Source organism: Antedon bifida, chromosome 1, assembly GCF_963402885.1.
Source record: "Antedon bifida chromosome 1, ecAntBifi1.1, whole genome shotgun sequence".
Taxonomy (NCBI): domain Eukaryota; kingdom Metazoa; phylum Echinodermata; class Crinoidea; order Comatulida; family Antedonidae; genus Antedon; species Antedon bifida.
In genome coordinates, this window is record NC_136226.1 from 18,868,093 (window position 1) to 18,887,855 (window position 19,763).

The 19,763-nt window shown below is 33.9% G+C and overlaps 1 protein-coding gene across 3 annotated transcripts in view; it reads left to right on the forward strand.

Annotated features, from left to right (window-relative positions):
- Window positions 1-935: 935 nt before the first annotated feature.
- LOC144844481 (presequence protease, mitochondrial-like) overlaps window positions 936-19,763 on the forward strand; it is a 74,833-nt gene continuing 56,005 nt past the window's right edge. The window contains exons 1-7 of one of the 3 annotated variants that reach the window (XM_078701418.1): window positions 936-1,060; window positions 8,917-9,040; window positions 10,430-10,536; window positions 11,114-11,265; window positions 12,247-12,361; window positions 14,182-14,278; window positions 15,007-15,167. In XM_078701418.1, the coding sequence (XP_078557544.1) occupies window positions 960-1,060; window positions 8,917-9,040; window positions 10,430-10,536; window positions 11,114-11,265; window positions 12,247-12,361; window positions 14,182-14,278; window positions 15,007-15,167 (857 nt within the window). In that variant the 5' untranslated portion in view covers window positions 936-959. Of the gene's footprint in view, window positions 1,061-8,916; window positions 9,041-10,429; window positions 10,537-11,113; window positions 11,266-12,246; window positions 12,362-14,181; window positions 14,279-15,006; window positions 15,168-19,763 lie in introns of those variants that run through there. The other 2 variants (XM_078701426.1, XM_078701435.1) reach the window with 2 other exon arrangements.

Consider the following 19,763-nt stretch of genomic DNA (forward strand, 5'->3'; position numbering starts at 1 on the left):
AGTACTTCAACCGTTTTAATACATTAATTAATAATCACTTCTCACTGACTAGGATGAAAAAATGTTTGTAATGGTAATACAAAATAACCAGTCAAAAGTAGGAATATGCCTACACATTTCAGAATGAATAATGAGCTTACAATGGAGCCTATTTAATTACTCCACTATTCACAAAATGTCAACAACACCACCTTATAATTATTAAGTGCATTATTGAAATTAATTATACGAAACAAAATATATTAACGCCTCCACAAATTATACAGGTGCATCGAAACAAACATGATAATTGTTACTTTTATATATTATTTTCAACAATTCAGGAAAAAACACAAGAACCCACATCATGAGGAAAGTGTTGTCATTAAACAATCATAATGTCCCTTATGGATACAAAAAAATACGTTGTGCATTAAGCTAAGTAATGAGGTGTATTAATGTTTCTTTTTAATTTTCACATGAACTGTACTAATATTTACTGGCTACCAGTAGCATCACGCTAACTATTTATTGTGAATAAATTACATCAGCTACTTATATTATACGCACCAGGTAGGCAAACCCGTCGATCTTCAACCAGCAAATCATTTATCCAACACCAAACACGCACTGATACTTACAAGTTCTCATATGTGACGAGAACAACTAGGGACTGGAACGAACTACCTCCAAATATACAGAACATTGAAGAAAGTGAATCTTTCAAGGAAGCATTAAAGGAACACTTAAAAAACATATCACCTGGAACCAGAGACTAAATAACAAAGACCCCACATGCGCACAAACCCTGCTTGTTTTGATCCTTAATGATCGTTAAGCAGTAACCGAAGAAGAAGAAGAAGAAGAAGGTAAGTTTTCTCGGGGCGCGGCATGCTGCTGCTGAAAAGTTTTCTCTCGTGAGAGGGCGCTAAGACAACTTAAAACAAAAACCCATGTGTGTGTGTTTTGTATTGTTGAAAATGTTGAGAACAACTAATAAAAACGTTTTTCGTGTTGTTAAGGAACTAAATGAAAATGTCAAACACCTGGGCAAAGGATATACATTTCACAACAAATTAAGGTGACGATATAAATAATATTTTGACTAACATGTGACCATTTTTCAATAGATAAGACATTAAAGCTAGCCTATGCGCCCTAGCCGTACTGTACTAGGCTAGACAAGGCGAGGCCTACAGAGGGGGAACAGACGATCGGTACCACGGACGATAGGGCCCAGACGATCGGGCACATTGTAAGACGATCGGGCCCAAAGCGTGAGACGATCGGGCCCAACAAGGTTTTAAGACGATCGGGGCCATTAACCAACTTTTGGATTTTTTTATAGCGTGCGCCACTCTAGCTATTTATGCATTTTGTTATCATATCGGTTGTGTTTTTTAAATCGATTTGATTGCATCGTGCTATTTTGTATTTGCCGCACTAAATACATTTTCGTGATCTTATTTCGTGATCGTTTTTATATTATTATTAGGTACGCCTACTGTACAGTAGATTATTTATTTTACCGTTTTTAGACGATGAGTATTTATTATGCTAATTATAATATATTTCATTAACTTTATTACAGGTGAGGAGGAGAAGATGTGCTTTTCAAAATTACCGTTATTGTAAAAATATGATTGTTTATAAATTATACTAATTAAATGTATGTAATCATTTTAATATTATGAACGTCAATGGTCAGCTAATGTTATGTGGTGGTAGGACGAGTAAACCTTCCTGTGCGCCTTTTGTTCTTCAGCACATGATTTTGTTGACCATGACACAATCCAGGGATTCCCCTTAAAGACACCTTCCCTACGTTTTTTAGATCTAATTTAAGATCACAAACTATATTTAATGTAAAAATAATACTATATGGTCTTATTGCGATAACTTTTTTCGTCTTTAAATGGTTAAAAATGTGAAAAATAAGTCGATTCTAATAATTATAGCGGCCCGCTATAAATCCCAAAATGCATTGCGCGCGGATTGATATTTTTGTTTTTCTTCTGTAATTCACCCACTTTTCGATCGATCGTGAGGCCAAAACAAATGGAAGACTCCTAACTTTTCAGCGAAAATACCGGGTTTTCCCCAATTTGTATCAACGAAGTCTGGCAAAAATAGAAAGACAATTAATGCAGCAACTATACATATATAGTTATATATAGTTATATATATATAGCTGGCGTACGATGTTCGTACGTTACCGATGTTTACCAGCTAGGCCTACAAAACTAAGCCTAGCTAGGCTAGGCCTAAAGACCGTCCACGAGAGGTTGCGCGAGCTACTTAGGTAGTGCATTGTTTCTCACTTGTTATCATAATTTACCATAAAACGTACATTTAAGACAAGGAATGACCTGGTTTAATGTTTTTAAAGTAATATATATGTATTATTTTTACAAAACGTCACAAATTGTAGGGAAGGTGTCTTTAAAATAAAACGTAGCGTGTTAAGGACTAAACACCAAAACGGTAACATTTGCCTACCACAAGTGGAAATAGTTTGAATTTATGATTTTTATTCATTCCTCAATCAATATTATATAATTTATAATAGGCCTACCCTAAAACACGTACTATAGTATATCCACTTGTATTGTAGGCATAGAAAGCGTCTCATGGGTAATTTACTCTGTTACTAATTATAAACAATTTTAACTATTAATTTCTGATTTATTGTCAAAGAGCACACATTCACAAACTTCTTGCAACCACCTGTAAATAAATTGAAAACAAACATCATATACATTGTTAGACTTAAATAACATTCATCCCTTATACAGTACCTAACAAATATTGACCAGAACCAATTACAACCACAAAAGCATATCAGCGACGCTCCATACTGAATACCGATCCTATTCGGATTTTATCGGAACCAAAATAAAACGTGATCGATTTTACCATATCGCGAAAAGACTATCGGGCCCTGCGCTAAGACGATCGGGCCCAGCGAATGAGACGATCGGGACCAAAATGGTTCCTAACACATGAGATGAAATGAAATGTAGGCTAGCTTATAGCATTATTAAAGTGACTAGGCCCTATTATCAATATTAATTATTAATATTAATACTCTGCTGGTACTGGTTCAGGTAGCCATCTACATATATAATAGCCTAGCTAGAGACATCTGGTACTGATAGCCATTGACATAAAGTTGCCATAGATTAATAGTCCAGTCAAAATAGTACCTTCACCCACCACTAATTGCAAAAGAATTTTTTTTACCACAATGCATTTTAGTATGGTCCCCTAAACACTATACTAAAAGTCCCCCAAAATCCCAATATGGGAAATTGGTCTAATTTGCATAATATGCAAATTATCCTTTTTTCATGATGAATTAATCTATTTTTTTTTATAAATGTGCATAAAATGCTGCAATTCAATCAAACTAAGCATTAAAACTCACATTTTTATGGTCAATAGAAAGAGTAAACATGCGTTATGAATAAATTTGAATAAAATTTGCATATTATGCAAAATTAACATTGCAAATGTCGTATTTTTGTTTTAATAGTGAATTTTCGAAATGAAAATATGCATATTAATAACATTACCGTAGTTCCTCGGGTATAATCCCACCTCGGGTATAATCCCACCCCCGACTTTACGATTACCTTCGCACGCAAGCATATCCCCGGGCAAAGTCCCAGTGTATAATTTAACATTAGGCCAGAGGTGGGCCTAGGCCTACTGTAGCTAGCTAGGCCGACGTCAATTTCTCACCAAAAAAATAGAGTAATTTCTCTGAATTTGGCTGACTTAAAACTCATCGAACATTGTTAAGTTGAATACAACCTAAGGCTAGCATGCCCCGATCGTCACGTTCTGTACATCCTTTCGCCGTCGTGTACATTCTTTCTTGTTGTTTACACTACTGTGCATGCTTGATTACCGTAAAAAAAAACAAAAAAACACCGCCCTCTATACCGACCGGCTTGTGCAGTAGAGTTTGTGTCACATGCAGCAACAATGCGATTTACACAGAGAGCTCGAGCGTGTGGGTGAACATGAAGAACTCGTATGATCGAGTTCATGTCGATTTAGGAAGCTAGGCCTAGATCACATTTTAGGGTATTTTTTAAGTAGAAATCTCGGGGAAAATCTATACGGTAGGCATAGCACAGGTAAGACCAATTAGGCCGCCTAGGCCTAGATGGCCTGGCCGTCTAATTGCTAGGCCTACATCGGAATATAGCTTTTAGATAGCCTAAATCGTAGCTAGAAGAAATATCGTCATTTTCAGTTCATGCAGCGGGAAATCCCCGGGTATAGTCCCACCTCCCAAATTCGGGCAAATTTCACGTACAAGGGGGGTGGGATTATACCCGGGGAACTACGGTAATAGGATTATGTATAATTTTTAATAAGCTCCTTCATACGGTAATCATGCAACAAGGATCTTAAAATTGGATTCAATTGAACAATGTCTAAAGAACCACCTTGATTTTAAAATTTAAATCAAATTTGCATATAATTTATGCAAATTCGGATCATCTAAAGTATGTTCAGTGTAATATTATTGTTCTTGATTTTACCTGCTTAAAAATAATCGGGAATAAATAAAGAACTTTTAGTTATGATTCTGGAATTTCAAATGTTGTAAAGCATATCAATCATTATCACTGACATCATCTATATCTACCGAAGAAGAGTTTGTGCAACTGGAACCTTTGCACACCCCACATATCCATGTACAACTAATTGAATATCGTTTACAAGTGCATCTGCTAGTACTGCAACCGGTTTTGCAGTTACATCTGATTATCTTGATCAACTTTTCACGTGCAGCGGGGAGATGTGTTTTTAATTGCAGCAGTTGTCCATTAGTTACCTTCCATCCCCATTCTTCTGCTTTCATTTGTGCAGCAGTCTCTTTCCATGTTTGTATCTGAAAATATACTCGCAGACTATGGTATGGTAGCTGCAGATGTTGGAGGCAATGTCTGAGGTTCAACACATGTGCTACTTTTTGCCACCTTCTCACAGAATCGCTTGTACCGTAGAACGTCTATACTTTCACCATACTTGCCCTTATAGAGGTGAATCAGAGAGTCCTCTCCTGCTGAAATTATATCTTTCTTTGTCGCACCCTCTTTAGTAAACAGGTCAGCAAATTGCTGGAAATCAACACTGTTCTGGACTTGCTTTAGTGCTACATGTTTTTCTATACCAAATACTCTCGACGTTGTGTTGCATCCAAGTAAAGCATGCACAAAGAGAAATCTGGAACATAATTTATTCCCCAAGATCATCACTGTTTTCTTTGTGTTCCATACCTTGTGCTTTTTGGTGTTGGCCTTTATTTCTGGTATAAAAAAGAGGTACTTCTCAATTGTATCTCCATAATAGCACAGCAGGATTAGCAAATCAGTATCGTCACTAACAACCCTTGCTGACTCAACTGCTGTCTTGACAATTAGGATATCTGCATCTCCTTTGGCATGAATTGTTGTACAACCTGCCTTTTCAAGGTGTAAACTGAGCAAATGAAGAAATCGTCGCTTGTTTACTTTGTTGGTCAGAAATTTATTTTTCTTCATAATTAGCGAAGTCTCTCCTGTAAACAAAACATTTGGTCCCTTGGAACTGCCTGTACGTCTGCATCTTTGGTTGCAGGTCCGTCTTCATAACCATCAAATACAATAGTTGAAATTCCATACCGACTTGTCACATATGATACATACTTATGACAAATACTGTCAAATGTTTGACCTCTTGACCATGGTAAACGTTGCAAGAGGGCACCACCATCAAGCACATACTGTGGATCATTAGGGGGGTCTGTCTGATCCTGCTTGACAATCTCCCAAAGGGCATCGGCTAGTGTCGCCTTATTTGGCTCCCTGGGAAGCCCTACATTATCGAATAATGCAGTTGAATGACTGAAAAGTTCATATTTAAATACATTTGCAGGATCTTCTTCCTCTTCCCATGTGGCGATAACACTTAATCGCTGAAAGAGTAATTGTGAATCAACTTGGACTGGATCTCCGCAAATGACAACAGCTGTTTTGGATCCAAGTGTGACTGCTTGTTTTTTTTCTTTGGAATAAGAACTCATCAATGTTCTTTCCAACCATCGATTCAAGTATACGCTGGCCCACAGACCTTGCCTGGTCAACATCTACATTGTCAGTAGCAGCAACACCACTTACTATGCTACGCAGTGATGACTCACTACCAAATGGATCCCACTCCTTTAACACTTCGATTAGTTTATAAGTATCTTCTGTGTCTCTTTTTTGACGAGATTGTGATGTGTCTTTGTGTTGCTCACTAGTTTTGTAGTTAACACTGGTGAGCTCTTGCATTGCAAAGTTTACCTCGGCACAAGAAGGCATTCCCAGTACCCAGGTCAACCGTTGAACTTCTGTCATGCCTCTACCTCTCGTTAACCCACCACTTGTTTTGACACTTCTCATTAGGAGTACTAGATACGCAGGTTTTGTGTACAGGTTATGCCCAGCCGCAGCAAAAAAAGGTAACATATCCTTTACTGCTGCTTTTTTGTCCAAATATTGCAACCAGAGTTGGGCAGTCCTTTTATCACTAAGTAAGTTCCGCTCTTCTTTCAATCTATGAGTAATTCTTGTAAGGACATCTGAAGAGGAAAGGTCAATATGAGCGTCGGGATCATTTATTAGATTATCCAAAATCTTACTGGCTTCGAGCAAATCTTGATCTGGCCGTTTTTTTTTAATAATGTCAGCATCAACTTCTACTTCCATTTCTTCTGAAAGTTCTGTTGTTGGATCGTTCTCTCATGTTGTTTCCGTGTCTCGATTGTGTTGTAGTTGATCAGGTTGAAAAGTGGATGTAGGAAGATTATATACATTAGCTAGTAATATGGTATGTAGGGCAGCATCAACCAAGATATGTCCTCGGACTGCTCTGGAGATTGCTTTTCCACTCAGCATATGCTTTACGGCATTTCCTGCATATGCTACTTCAAGAATCTCTTGTAGAACACTTCCTGCCATAAGGTGACCAATGCAGCCCAAGAAGCTCATTTCCATATGTAAGCCCCCTAGTTTCAGGACAATGGACTTCAGATTCGATGATCATCATGGCTTTTCACCAAAGTGGTTGATCAAATGTAATAACAGGTGTGACATTGTATGCCTTAGCTTGTTCACAAACATACGAGAGTGTGGAGAAGATACATGACATGTCAGATGGATTTAAATCTATCATGGGCAGGAATTGCACCGATGATTTTCCAGGATAATTACCATGATGTACGGCCTGCATTAGACCTGACCACCCAAGCCTTTTGGGGCGAAGAGCAAATACCACAGCAAATTCTTTGTTGCTCTCTTGCGAGTTCATTTTAAGCTTCCTGTTGTTTACGTTAAGATCTATATAACTGATTCCTATTAACAATCTGGATGCAGTGCATGGTAAAGCCTAAAATTCATGATGTACAACATTCACAAATAGATGTGATGACTTTTTTATATGGTTCATTTATTCAGCGAAAACCCCACTTGTTTGTTGTGTATTTGTGTATCCAGTATATTGGTAATTTGCATATTTTGTAAATTATATTCATAAACTGTAATTTAATTAAGGGTATGACTGTCTTGTTTAATATATTATGAATACTTTTGCTGACTTTTTGATATATGACTGATTTTCTGCCAAAACCTTACTCACTTATTGTTAGGTGTTTCCAGTCTAATGTTTATACCTAGAATAAAGGTACATCTATTTATGAGCTAATTTGCATATTATGTAAATTATAAGCATTTTACTAAATTGAAATAAAAGTATGGCTATCATGTTAATTGGTCATTAATACTTCTGAACATTTAATTGTTTAAATCAGACCATCCAAACTAAAGTTTTAGCATAATTCTGATCTGTTTTACCCAATTTCGATAACTAATTTGCATATTATGCAAATTAGAATAAAATAATTAATTTAAAAGTACGTTTATCTTGTTCACTGACCATGACAACATACCTTTGAACACTTAATTTGTTTCAATCGGACAGTCCAATCCAAAGTTATGGCAATATTTTGATTTTTATCTAATGGCGGAAGCTAATTTGCATATTATGCAAATTAGCCAATTTCCCATACTTGGATTTTTGGGGACTTTTAGTATGTTGATTAGGGAGCCATGCTGAAATGCACTGCAGTGAAATAAATTCTTTTGCAATTAGTGGTGGGTCACCCCCTTATATTTGCTAGATTGACTGGACTATAATGCTACTTTTCAGTTTACACAAAAACAATATTTCTTTGTTTATTGAGGAGAACGACATTACAGACATTACAATATTACATACACACCAGCTAGGCCTAACGAACCCGGCCTAACTACTACAGTACTATTTAAAGCCGGGGGAACTCGATTCAGTTTTTGGAGGACAATTCATGATCTTTAAATGATATGCCTACATGTATTATTTATAAGGAGGAGAAAATAAATGAAGCAAATCATGCAGAAAGATTCAAGGGCAATTTTAAAGTTGAATTTCTGGACTGTTCTATTTAACAAGGTGGAGCCAAGTTAAAATAGAATGATTCACTCCATTTTACGAATATAAGATATTCATAATTTGTTTTATAACTTTTATTCAATTAATCCTCTGCTAGCCTTCCATCTTGAATCATTGGGAACCTTATGCATCCTGTTATGTCTATCTAATGTGTTGTTGAGTGTGAAAGTTATTCCTTTGTACCTAGCTACAATGTAGAAGTGCTGATTAATCATATCAATCGCTATGTTTACACAAATCACAGATAAATTTTCACAATTTTTACAAAAACCTTTATTATCATTAGATAAACACAACAGACCATTATTCTAAACCTCCCAGTGATTACTGAAATTTAATTTTTTAATTTGAAATAATATCAATGTTATAGTAAAAAAAAACTCATAAGTTCTGTCTTTACTTTTCAAGGCAATCCAACAATCGATGCAATTTTAGATTGTACACAGCCAATTTTGCTTCACCAGTGCCTGCTATAAAACGGATTGAGTCATTTAAACCAGGTCAGCAGATACATGGCTTCACTGTACAGAAAGTGAGTTCAAACATGGCGCAACAATTCCTCAATTGTTCAAATACATTAATTTTATAGTACAAACTTTATGCATCAGGACGGGACTAAAGGCCTGTTTCTGCTGAGCAGAAATAATCGATTATTAACCGTTTATTTTTTTAATCGATTATTTTTGGGCAGCAGAAACGGCGCAAAATAAAATAACCGATTAAAAATAACCGATTAAAAACACTCAATCCATTGCGTGTTTTAATCGATTATTTCTTGTTTTAACCGATTATTGCGGAGCAGTTTTGAGCTGCAACACAAATAGCGATTATTGACCCCACTTTGACCTCTAGAGTATGGCAAACTCATTCACGTCACAAAGCATGCTGTTTATTTGCGCGATATCGACGACGACGATCAGCAAAACAACGATCGCGATGTAGACCGAATAACAATCAAATGTTAAACATTTGATTTTTATTATTTTGTGGGGGAGAATTATACCGAGAGACTCCAGGATTTTGTGTTACAAGTACACCCTTACATCCCACCAGTCCAGGCTAACGATGTTTTACATGTCCTTTTGTAGGCCTGTTGTCTGTTTCGGTAGAAATATATAGCCTATAGTAGGCCTAGCAGGCCGAAGGTAGAACCAACGAACGGCGAAACGAACTTTTCTCGCCGACGTGTCTTTATTAATATAACATCATTATTCTGTTGTATGTGGTACGGTAGTAGGCCTAGATGTTTTACAAATAATATAGCTTTACGTAAAGAGTAATTTTTAATCCTACATGTGAGAGTTTAACGCAGCGATAGGATGTAAACAAACCAACTCTCATCGGCCTTTCATAACTTGAATGCGCTGTGGGGGGAATGATGACGTGATTTTAAAAACCGATTACCTGAATAACCGATTAAAGTCGTAGCAATTTTCAATTGCAACGCGATTATTTTTGTGGTTTGCGGTGACTGGAAAAAATCGATTATTTTGATTTTTTCAGCAGAAACAGACCCTAAGATGGTGAACAGAGTGCCTGTGTTCACCGGAGCATGAAATGTTATTCTTGAGCCTAGTGATTGGCGAATAACCATAACTAAGCACTGTTTACCTTCCATAAATCAGTTTTATGGTAGTGAAATTTTCATTTTTGTAAATTTATCGCTACTAGAAAATTGTGGACAAGAGATTGAGACATTCCCAAAAAGTAGGCAAGGCTTGAATTGAAGTGTGAAATGCTGCATCCAGCGCTTTCCGTCCTGATGCGTAAAGTCCCTAATATTATAAGTGTACAGTATGCTAAAAAACTGGCTTGTACAAGATTTGAATCTATGATTCAGACAGAAGATGAGCACCATCCATTAAACCATTTTGTGTTACTCATATGATCATTCAAGATATAATGTTGTACTGTATTACAGATTGTTGATGTTCCTGAGCTTTATTTATCGGCTGTAAAACTATCCCATGATGCAACAGGTGCCGAACATTTACACGTAGCAAGAGATGATTGTAACAATGTATTTAGGTAAACATGTTGTCATTTCATTTATTTATTTCACCACAACCACAAAAAACAATGGTGAAAAAATGTAGAGACAAAACATCTTTTCATAAATTACTACTGTGTGTGAGAGTCCATACTCATACATGGCAGGTGTGGATTTAGAGCGGGGGATAAAGAGGCTTTATAATTCTCAAATACTTGATCCCCTATTTCAAAATCCTGGATCAGCCCCTATTTGTCCATTTTTTTCTAAATCATTTTTTCCCCACAATATCTTCTCACCATCATCAATTCCAAACTTTTTCCCACCAAATCTATTAAAAATTGATAATAAATAATGGGAAGACAAATTTTGATAATAATTAATTATTAATAATAATAATAAAGTACTAAAGTAGCTTAGAAAAATAACTATACAGTATGCTGAAGTATGGCAATCATAAGTGAGTAATTGCAGATGCTGTATAAAAGTGTGTATAAACACAAACAATTTTACAGTTTGGATTCTTTGTCTTTGGTCCAATTTTTATATTGTCAATATACAGGTATGCTGTAAATATAATGTAAAATCTTGCCTTTTATATCAATTGAATTTTAGTGTTGCATTCCGTACAACCCCAATGGATAGTACAGGTGTATCACATATTTTGGAACATACAACATTGTGCGGCTCTGAAAAATATCCATGCAGAGATCCATTTTTCAAAATGCTAAATCGTTCATTATCAACATTTATGAATGCTTTCACAGGTAATAATTTAGTTTAGTTAATTAGTAATTATTGTTAATCTTGGTTGTCTGGTTGTTGTTTTTTGTCTTTTTTTGGCAGAACCCGTTAAATCGGGGAAGGCCCTGTATTCTTGCTGAAAATTTATGGTCCTTCCATATTTTTTTTTTACGATCGCACCAAAAGTGAGTGAAGTACTGTAGGCTAAATAAGATGAGTCAGTAGTCCAATGATCTTAACTAAAATAAATTTATCATAAATGAATATATTTATAAAACGGCAATTTCCACAATGACGGCAATTTCCACAATGACGGCAATTTCCACAATGACACCAATCAAGTGAAGTCAATCTCTCCATTCGTCTCACTGCTGAGGCCTAGACCTACAGTAATTTGAGTTTACATCTTTGGCCTAGCTTCTGGTTCAAACGCATAACCATGTCCCTCTGGTCTAGTCCTATGGTTAAACATTCCTGTTTTGATCAGTCTATGTATTTCCCAATAACCATTCTTTCTCTTAATTTGTATTACATTACAGTATTTTATATATCGTGAAGATCTAGGAAGCGATACTCCAGAGAAAGTCATTAACGTAATTAACATAATTTTTAATTACATTTATTTCGCAAAAATGAATTGGTCAACCCCTAAAAAACACATCGGAAATGACAAATGTGGCTTACGAAGCCTCTGAAAACATATTTGTAGAATATTTTTGGAACTTAAATCTAATTTTTAAGAATTTTTAAAAATGCATCGTTTTTTTGCAATTTACATGGTTGAAATGAATAAGGTTTGTAATGAATTTGTAATGCTTTTTTTATAACCATGTAGCATATAAGAAGTAAAATAAATACTTGAATATAGGTGAAAGTAATGTTTATTATGAACTGAATAAAATAAAAGTTGGAATTATTTATGTGCACCTCCACTTTAAAATACTAGAGACCAACAAAATATTGGGAAAGAGTCTTTAAAAATTATTTAAAACAATTAATTTCAGGTAGTGACTATACAGCGTACCCATTTTCAACCCAAAATTCAACCGATTTTTCAAACTTAATGTCAGTCTACCTTGATGCAACATTCTTTCCTAAGTTACAACAACAAGATTTCAGGTAAGCAATTTTATTTCAGTTGAAAGTACTGCCTTTTATATTTAAAAAAATGTTGCACAGTGTTGAATGCAGATATTATGGTTAGAAATAGTGTTCCATAACAACATAAATGATATTAATATAGCATAATATATTATAATACTATGAATACTCATTGAAATTATCAAGCACTCATTCTCCTGGTTGCATAGATTCATTGGTTTCTTTCAGATAATTTTTTCCCAGAAGAAATTATTTTTCATATTATAAACATGGTTGTGAGAAAACAAACAATAAATATAGTGCCATAATACTTCTGTTGATGTGTACAATGGAAAAGAGGGGGCCTGTTTCTGCTGGCAGTTGCAAGGATAAGTTAGTGTTTAAAAAAATTCCGATGCCGGTTTTGATCACCAGGAAGAAAAGAGATCATACACAAGTTAAACTAGTTAAAAATACTAAGGTTTTGAGTTGTGGTTATATCACTCATGATGGTCATATTTCGAATGTTTATAACAGACTAGCCTGATATGCCAGCATGCACTGTTATGCTTTCAATTTGAAGTTTCATTTCCAAGCTGAAAATTCTTTGCTGGTCATATCTCAGCTTGTATTATTGACATTTTGCCAAATGGCGTGTGGTAGGTTTTAACCACAGAAGTTTGCTAACAAGACAGCAGGTAACATAATAAATGGACAGATATTAATATACAGTTTTTACTTCTTTAAGGCCAGGTGCAGCCAAATTTCATATTTGTAGACATATTTTGGGATAACTGGTAAATTCAAGTGATTGAGTATACCCTCAATAGTCAAATAAGACAAAAATCTCAATTTCGGAAAAAATGTAGTTAAAGTTACTGGTAATATTTATCAGGAGACTTTTTTTTAAACTATGTGATCATATAGTATTACAACACAAGGAAGGATTGTGTTCTATTTTCATCTTTTACCTTATGAAATTATTTGTACCATTGCACTCCAACATTTATTTTTTGTATATAAATAAAATATGTACTACAGTATATTGTCTAAAGCTATCCACACATTTTTGTATTGATGCCAAAGCCATCTTTTGCTACACTAAATGACAGTGATATCACTGTCATCATATCTTTCACCTGAAATAAGCACTGATATAAAATATAAATATATATTTGAATTGTAAGTGAAATCCACCTCATGCTGTTTGATGGCATATACTATCCTCCTTAAACTTGTTGAATAGCTGTGACCTGTATGACTGTATGTTTATCCTTAAATACCTTATAGCTATTTTAAGCAATCAATCTAAATCTAAGCTAAATAATGAAAAACTTGTTGTTTTTATGGCAAGCCTTTGAAATGTTATTTATAGTTACATTGTATTCATTTAGTTTAGTCTATATTACATTTTGGTGGGGCTTCACAAAATTTACAATTTAGAACATTGTTGAAATAAATCCTTGTTAAAATTTTGATTTAAATATTTTAATGTCCTTTTAATCCTTAATGTAGTTTTGCAGCAAATTCCACCAATAAGGACCTATATGGCTAAATAACTGTGCAAAAATACTAAATAGAACAAAAAGTTTTTATGTTCCGTCTCTGAATGCAATCCTGCTCGTCTGACCAGAGCTGTCAAAATTATTAAAGTAATGCGTTTATTACAGCATTATATAATTTAAAAAAAAAAAAAAAAAAGTGTTGTGATGTTGTTAATTTAGTCATTTTATCTTTATTTTATTAGAAACAAAAATTATATTGGTACAAAACTAATCAAGTGGAGAAGCTAAAAGACAACAGGCTCCTCAGTCATGAAACAAAATAAAAATTAATTTTTTATTATGATTTTTTATTAGGCAAGAAGGCTGGAGGCTAGAGAATGAGAACAATCAAGACGTGAATTCTCCAATCATTTTTAAGGGTGTTGTTTATAATGAAATGAAGGGTGCAATGGTTAGTATGACGAATTCGACTAGAAAATGAAATATGTTTGAATTGGGTTATTTCACCATTGTCGGCTCACTGCAGGGTGAAGCTCTCCGCAACCTAAACCCATACTCCTCTGCCTGTGTGCCTGTTATTGGAATCCATTCTGTGATTAATTTTGTCCATCTATTGTGGTTGTTCTGGTGAGGTGTCCATCTTCATTTTACTTGTTGCATGATGGTTAACCCTAGTTTGCTCTCTAATCCAATTTATAGTTTTCTGTCTGTCAACTTGCTTATTCACACATGCATCTGTCCATGATTGTTTTGTTTTCTGTTCCATTTTTGTTGTCATTCCTAACATCTCTGCTTAAGTCATAGAAGGTAGTATACATTAGTTAAACACTTTTTTGCATTGAGTGTAGCATGTTTATAGCCAAACTTATATGAAATCCAACCACATATACTTTACTCTGCGGCCAAACTCAAAGCGTCATATTTGGTATGAGCCTTTGACTTTCGTATTAGGCCTACCTCTGTTATAAAACAAATCATTAATGTTTTGAACTTGAAGAATGGATAGAATATTTTCATTAATTGAAAGGTGTACTCAACTAAATAAATATTCACATTGTTTAAAATTAAAATGTATATTTCTCTTTTAAAATAATTCCAATAGAAATTTGTAGTTAAAGGTAACATGCGCAATAACTATAAATTCCTATTTGTAATATTTATCAACATTAAACCTTTTAGGCTAGCTCTGATTCTTTATTTGCAATGCACTCGCAGAACAAGTTACTGCCAAATCATACGTATTCTCACAACAGTGGAGGTGACCCCAGCTGCATACCTGACCTCACCTGGCAACAACTCAAACAGTTTCACGCTTCTCACTATCACCCTAGCAATGCAAGGTAGGTTTGATGAACTTTTTATCAACAAATTAAACCCTAAATTTAACTGAAATCCTAGTCTACTCCTCTAGCAAACGTTTGTTTTGTAAGCCCATGTATGAAACGCCATGCGTGCCAAAATGTTTATCTTTTGATTTACCAATGTTGAGTCAAATCGACGGCTGGAACTTTAAGCCCCTTTCACACAGAACTGTAAGACGGTAATATTGCAGTAATTCGTGAACACTGGCCTATGTGTGAAAGGGTAAAAAACCCTTAATGCCGGCTTCTGTTAGACCACCTCTGGACATAATAAAATTGCGGTAATATTACCGTCACGGTCGTAAGCCTGATCTGTGTGAAAGAGTCCACGATATAACGCCTGCTTACGCAGCTTTAACAAACCAAGGTTAAATTCGGGACATTTTCCTTGATTGAGAAATTATTTTATGCCTAGGCTATTAAATTATTAGATTATATCAATATATATACAGTATTTGTTTAAGTTAGTGTGTAAATATTACAATGAAAGAATACGGCCAACTTTTCATAAAAAAACTGAAAAATCATTATCATTGTACTCAAACTAGACTTTCAAACTGTTTTTTGTCATGACTTTTTTATTTTATATATAATTATATACAAATGTATTTTTTTCTTTTTGTTTATGGGTCTTGCTTGACAAGAAATCTCTTCTTGCAAGATCCTCTATTATTGGTATTTTTGTATTGTCTCATTATAAATTACCACTCTTTTTATTGTATTGCTTTACCATTGATAGAAACTAATAAATGTTGAATTATTATTATTATTATAAATAATACAGAAGATTATTTAACTTGCTATAACATACGTAAGCCTAGGCCCTAGTTAGCATAGTTCTAGCAGGAACATCCTCTCATAACAGCTTCTGATAATTAAATTCACGTCTATTTAGGCCTAATAGATTTTATTTCTGTAGAATGGCCATCACGATCGGGCAGTTATTAGCACAGAGTGTTGGGCAAAAATATAGGTTTTATGCAGCGTAAATAAAAACCAATAATAATGACGGACACACAAAACAACATCAGCAAACATGTGCGCACATGGCATGTTTCGTCGGCGGTCCCCGCCATTTTTTTTTGAAGACAGTAATCTTTAAATATTGTGCCTTTTTCACTGTGGCCTTCCACACAGAAAACCGTAAAATTACCGTAATATTACCTTTGTAGTACCTGTGTGAATGGGTCTAGACCGGCAATAATACCGGCTTGCTTACTGGATATGCGGCAATTCTATGTGAAAAGGACTTTAGACTACAAGAAAGGAACTACAGATCAAAATTCAAGGTCATTCATCTTTTGGAAAAATTTAAGATGTATTGCGGCAAAAACATGAAAAATTAAAATCTTTGCTCAAAGTGAAATTAAAATTGCATATTCAACAAAAACATTATATCTTTAAACAATATTGCAATTGTCACATATGCTTTATGCTCACAGTTTTGGCCTTAAAATGTTTACATTACACAACACTGTATGTTTGACACAATTTAACTACAAATACTGATGATAAGTAGATTCAATTTATTTATAGATATATGCCCTATTAACCACTTAATTCCAGCAAAAGTAAAAATAAATTGAAATTGTTATTGCTAGTTAATTTAAGATTAATTTGCACTTTACACTTTAAATGTTAAACTAAGTGTAACTGTATCATAGTTAAAAAAAAAATCCTATTAAAGCTCAAAGACAAGAAACTTAAATTGCTTTATAATTCTTACTTTTGGATAATCTTGAATCGATTCTTCTTTTTGTACCTGTTATTACATAAAATCTTGTCAATACATTATAAGAAAATACTGTAAAACCTTGAATTTTCGAAAAGAAGCCCATCTCAAAAAGAATCCCCTCTTTTTGGTTTGCCAATTTAATCTAAAAATGAGCTTCTTTTCAAGATAGACGACTACTTGAATGCCATGCAATACAAACACATGGTTAAGAGTATAGCCTCTTTTTTATTAGCGAATATATTCGCGCGAATCAAACATTCTTGGGTTGTGATTGGTTGCGCATTTTTCCATGTCACAAACAATAGATGAACACTTCATTGGCAAATATGTAAATTTGGCAGGGAATGTCTCAAAAATCATAATTGTTAAGTTAAGTAGCAATATACAGAATTTACAGCATTCATTTAAAAAAGAATCCCCCTCTTTAGTAGCAAAAAGTAATCTTGAAAAAAGCGCCCATGGGCTTCTTTTCGAAGTTTCATCTAATGTATAACAAAAACAAAACAACACAGTAGGCTTACAGTATTAACTGAACCTCTGTATGTGTCCAGGGTCTTACTGAAGTCTATAAAACAATCAATTTTTAAAATATTTATTTATTTTCTTTACAATGAATCTGTATTATTTATTTTTAAGAAAGGTTTATTGTAATAAATTTCTCGCTTATTGCAGTAAGTGTTTAAGTGTTGGCAGTCGCAGATGCAATTGTTTTTTTTAATGTTTTTGATTTTTTTCATGATCCTAAGACGAGATGACAGGAATTGTCTTACGGCCAAATTATACTATCCAGGTATAAAAATAATTTAAGAATTTAAACACAATATCCCTGAGATCATATATACCCAGTGACTCACTTGGTGCGTCTGTTACTATGGTTACACAGTAGTGATTAATCGACAGTATAGTTAAACTAATAAACCAAAAACAGATGTCATGATCATTGTTTAGTACTAAGCCTAAATCCCATGCCCATGTCTATATTCCAGGGGGTAGCAAGTATAATTTTTATCTTATCTATATGATTCAGATTGACTGATTAAATGTATTATATTTGCTTGGTTCACTGGGTAGTTTACAAACTGAGTTTAACTATACATCCAGGATAATGACTAGTTTTAGTTTTTAGTTTTAGTATGTATTTCCGTATCGTTTCTCTATTTCCGTTTGTCCTTAATTGGGCCGTAGTACTTTAATTCTGCTACCTGTACTGAATTAAAATATACATTGTTTTTTTATCATAAATATTTTAATTGGCTTCAATGCCCTCTTATGATGTCAATTTTTTGGATTTGTATATTTTTCCATCAAATGTGATGTAGAATCGAGCTGTATCCTGCTGGCTAAAATTCCCACCTTTCAATCAATTCATTTTTTTCTTTCTGTCTTTACTTTTTCATATAATTTGTTTCACAACCTTAAACAAGATTGCTTTTTTAAGGGTCCTTTAAATAGATGGTCTCAAGGTTAAGAAACAGGGTATTAGCATTTGACCTCTTGTAATGATAGTATATATCAATAGTTGTGCACTGAGCCAACCAGCGTGAGTTCATGACATCATTTTCACACCTGTAATTCTAATTGCTGTCTCCAACAAAAATAATGAATTGTATGAATAAAGTCAATGCTATGTGTGTAGTTATGACAATGACATATTTTGGAACTTATTTTATTGTAAAGTGGGTAGTAAGTAGGAGGAGGAGAAGGACTGGAAGAGCTGATGAATGAGAGGTTTTAGTACTTCAAACTCATTAGAAGTTGGTAATCAGGTTTGTAATGTATCAATACTTGTGCAGTGAAGCAAGCAGCTCATTTTGACACATATATTGCTTCATTAAAAATGAATATGATTAATAAGCCAATAGTGCCTATGGTTAAAGGGTGCACCTCCTATCACCATGGCGGTTTGAACATTTTAATGTGCTTTTATATTCTTTTCTTTATTAATTATTAGTTTGTAATTATTTGTAACTATTGTGGAGTAGCTTTGCATTGAGTAATTGGTCAGATGTTTTGCCCTATTCTGACTTAATTTGTACTTTATACTAAGTACATTGAGAATACTTGTGAAAAAATATGCAAGCAATTCTCTGTTGCGACTCGAACCCACGACCTCCAGATCACTAGTCTCGTGTTCATACCTCTAGACAAATAGTTAATTTTCGTACAATCATTAAGGTATATTACATTAATTGAATTAAAAACTTGGTTAACAAAGTGTGCTTGTGGAGTACAAAGTTATTCATAAGTAAATCAATTATATGTAGTACTATATTATCTACATAGAATCTTAAAACATTTATAGTTATTTTTCAAAGATACAATTATACAAGGTATAATTCATTAATAAATCAATTTTCCCTTCCTACCATTTCATTAAACTATACACATTAGTTTATTTTTTTAGATGCTTGTTGAGTACAATGTTATTGATAAATAATTATATTTTTCAAGTATAGTACACTATTAATACTATCTACATTAAGAATCTTAAAACATTATAGTTAATTATGTAAAGTTAAATATTTGCCATCCAAATTGATTAAAAAATCAATTTTCCCTCCTACTGTTTCATTAAAATTATATACAAAGTAGTTAGGTAATTAATGAAAGTTAAACTTCAGTCATTATAATGCTTTTTTAGTGTATTTTATTTTATTCACAAATAAATTATGGTTGAAAATTAAATCTTTTTTACTATTATCAGAAATACACACTAATTAGATCTATATTAAAATGTATTAGTCATTAAAATGTGTTTAGAGTACAAATTGTATTCATAAATTGCAATCAATCTTTCCTGGAGGTATTATTGATCCAAGTGCCCAAGGCACTTTGAATTA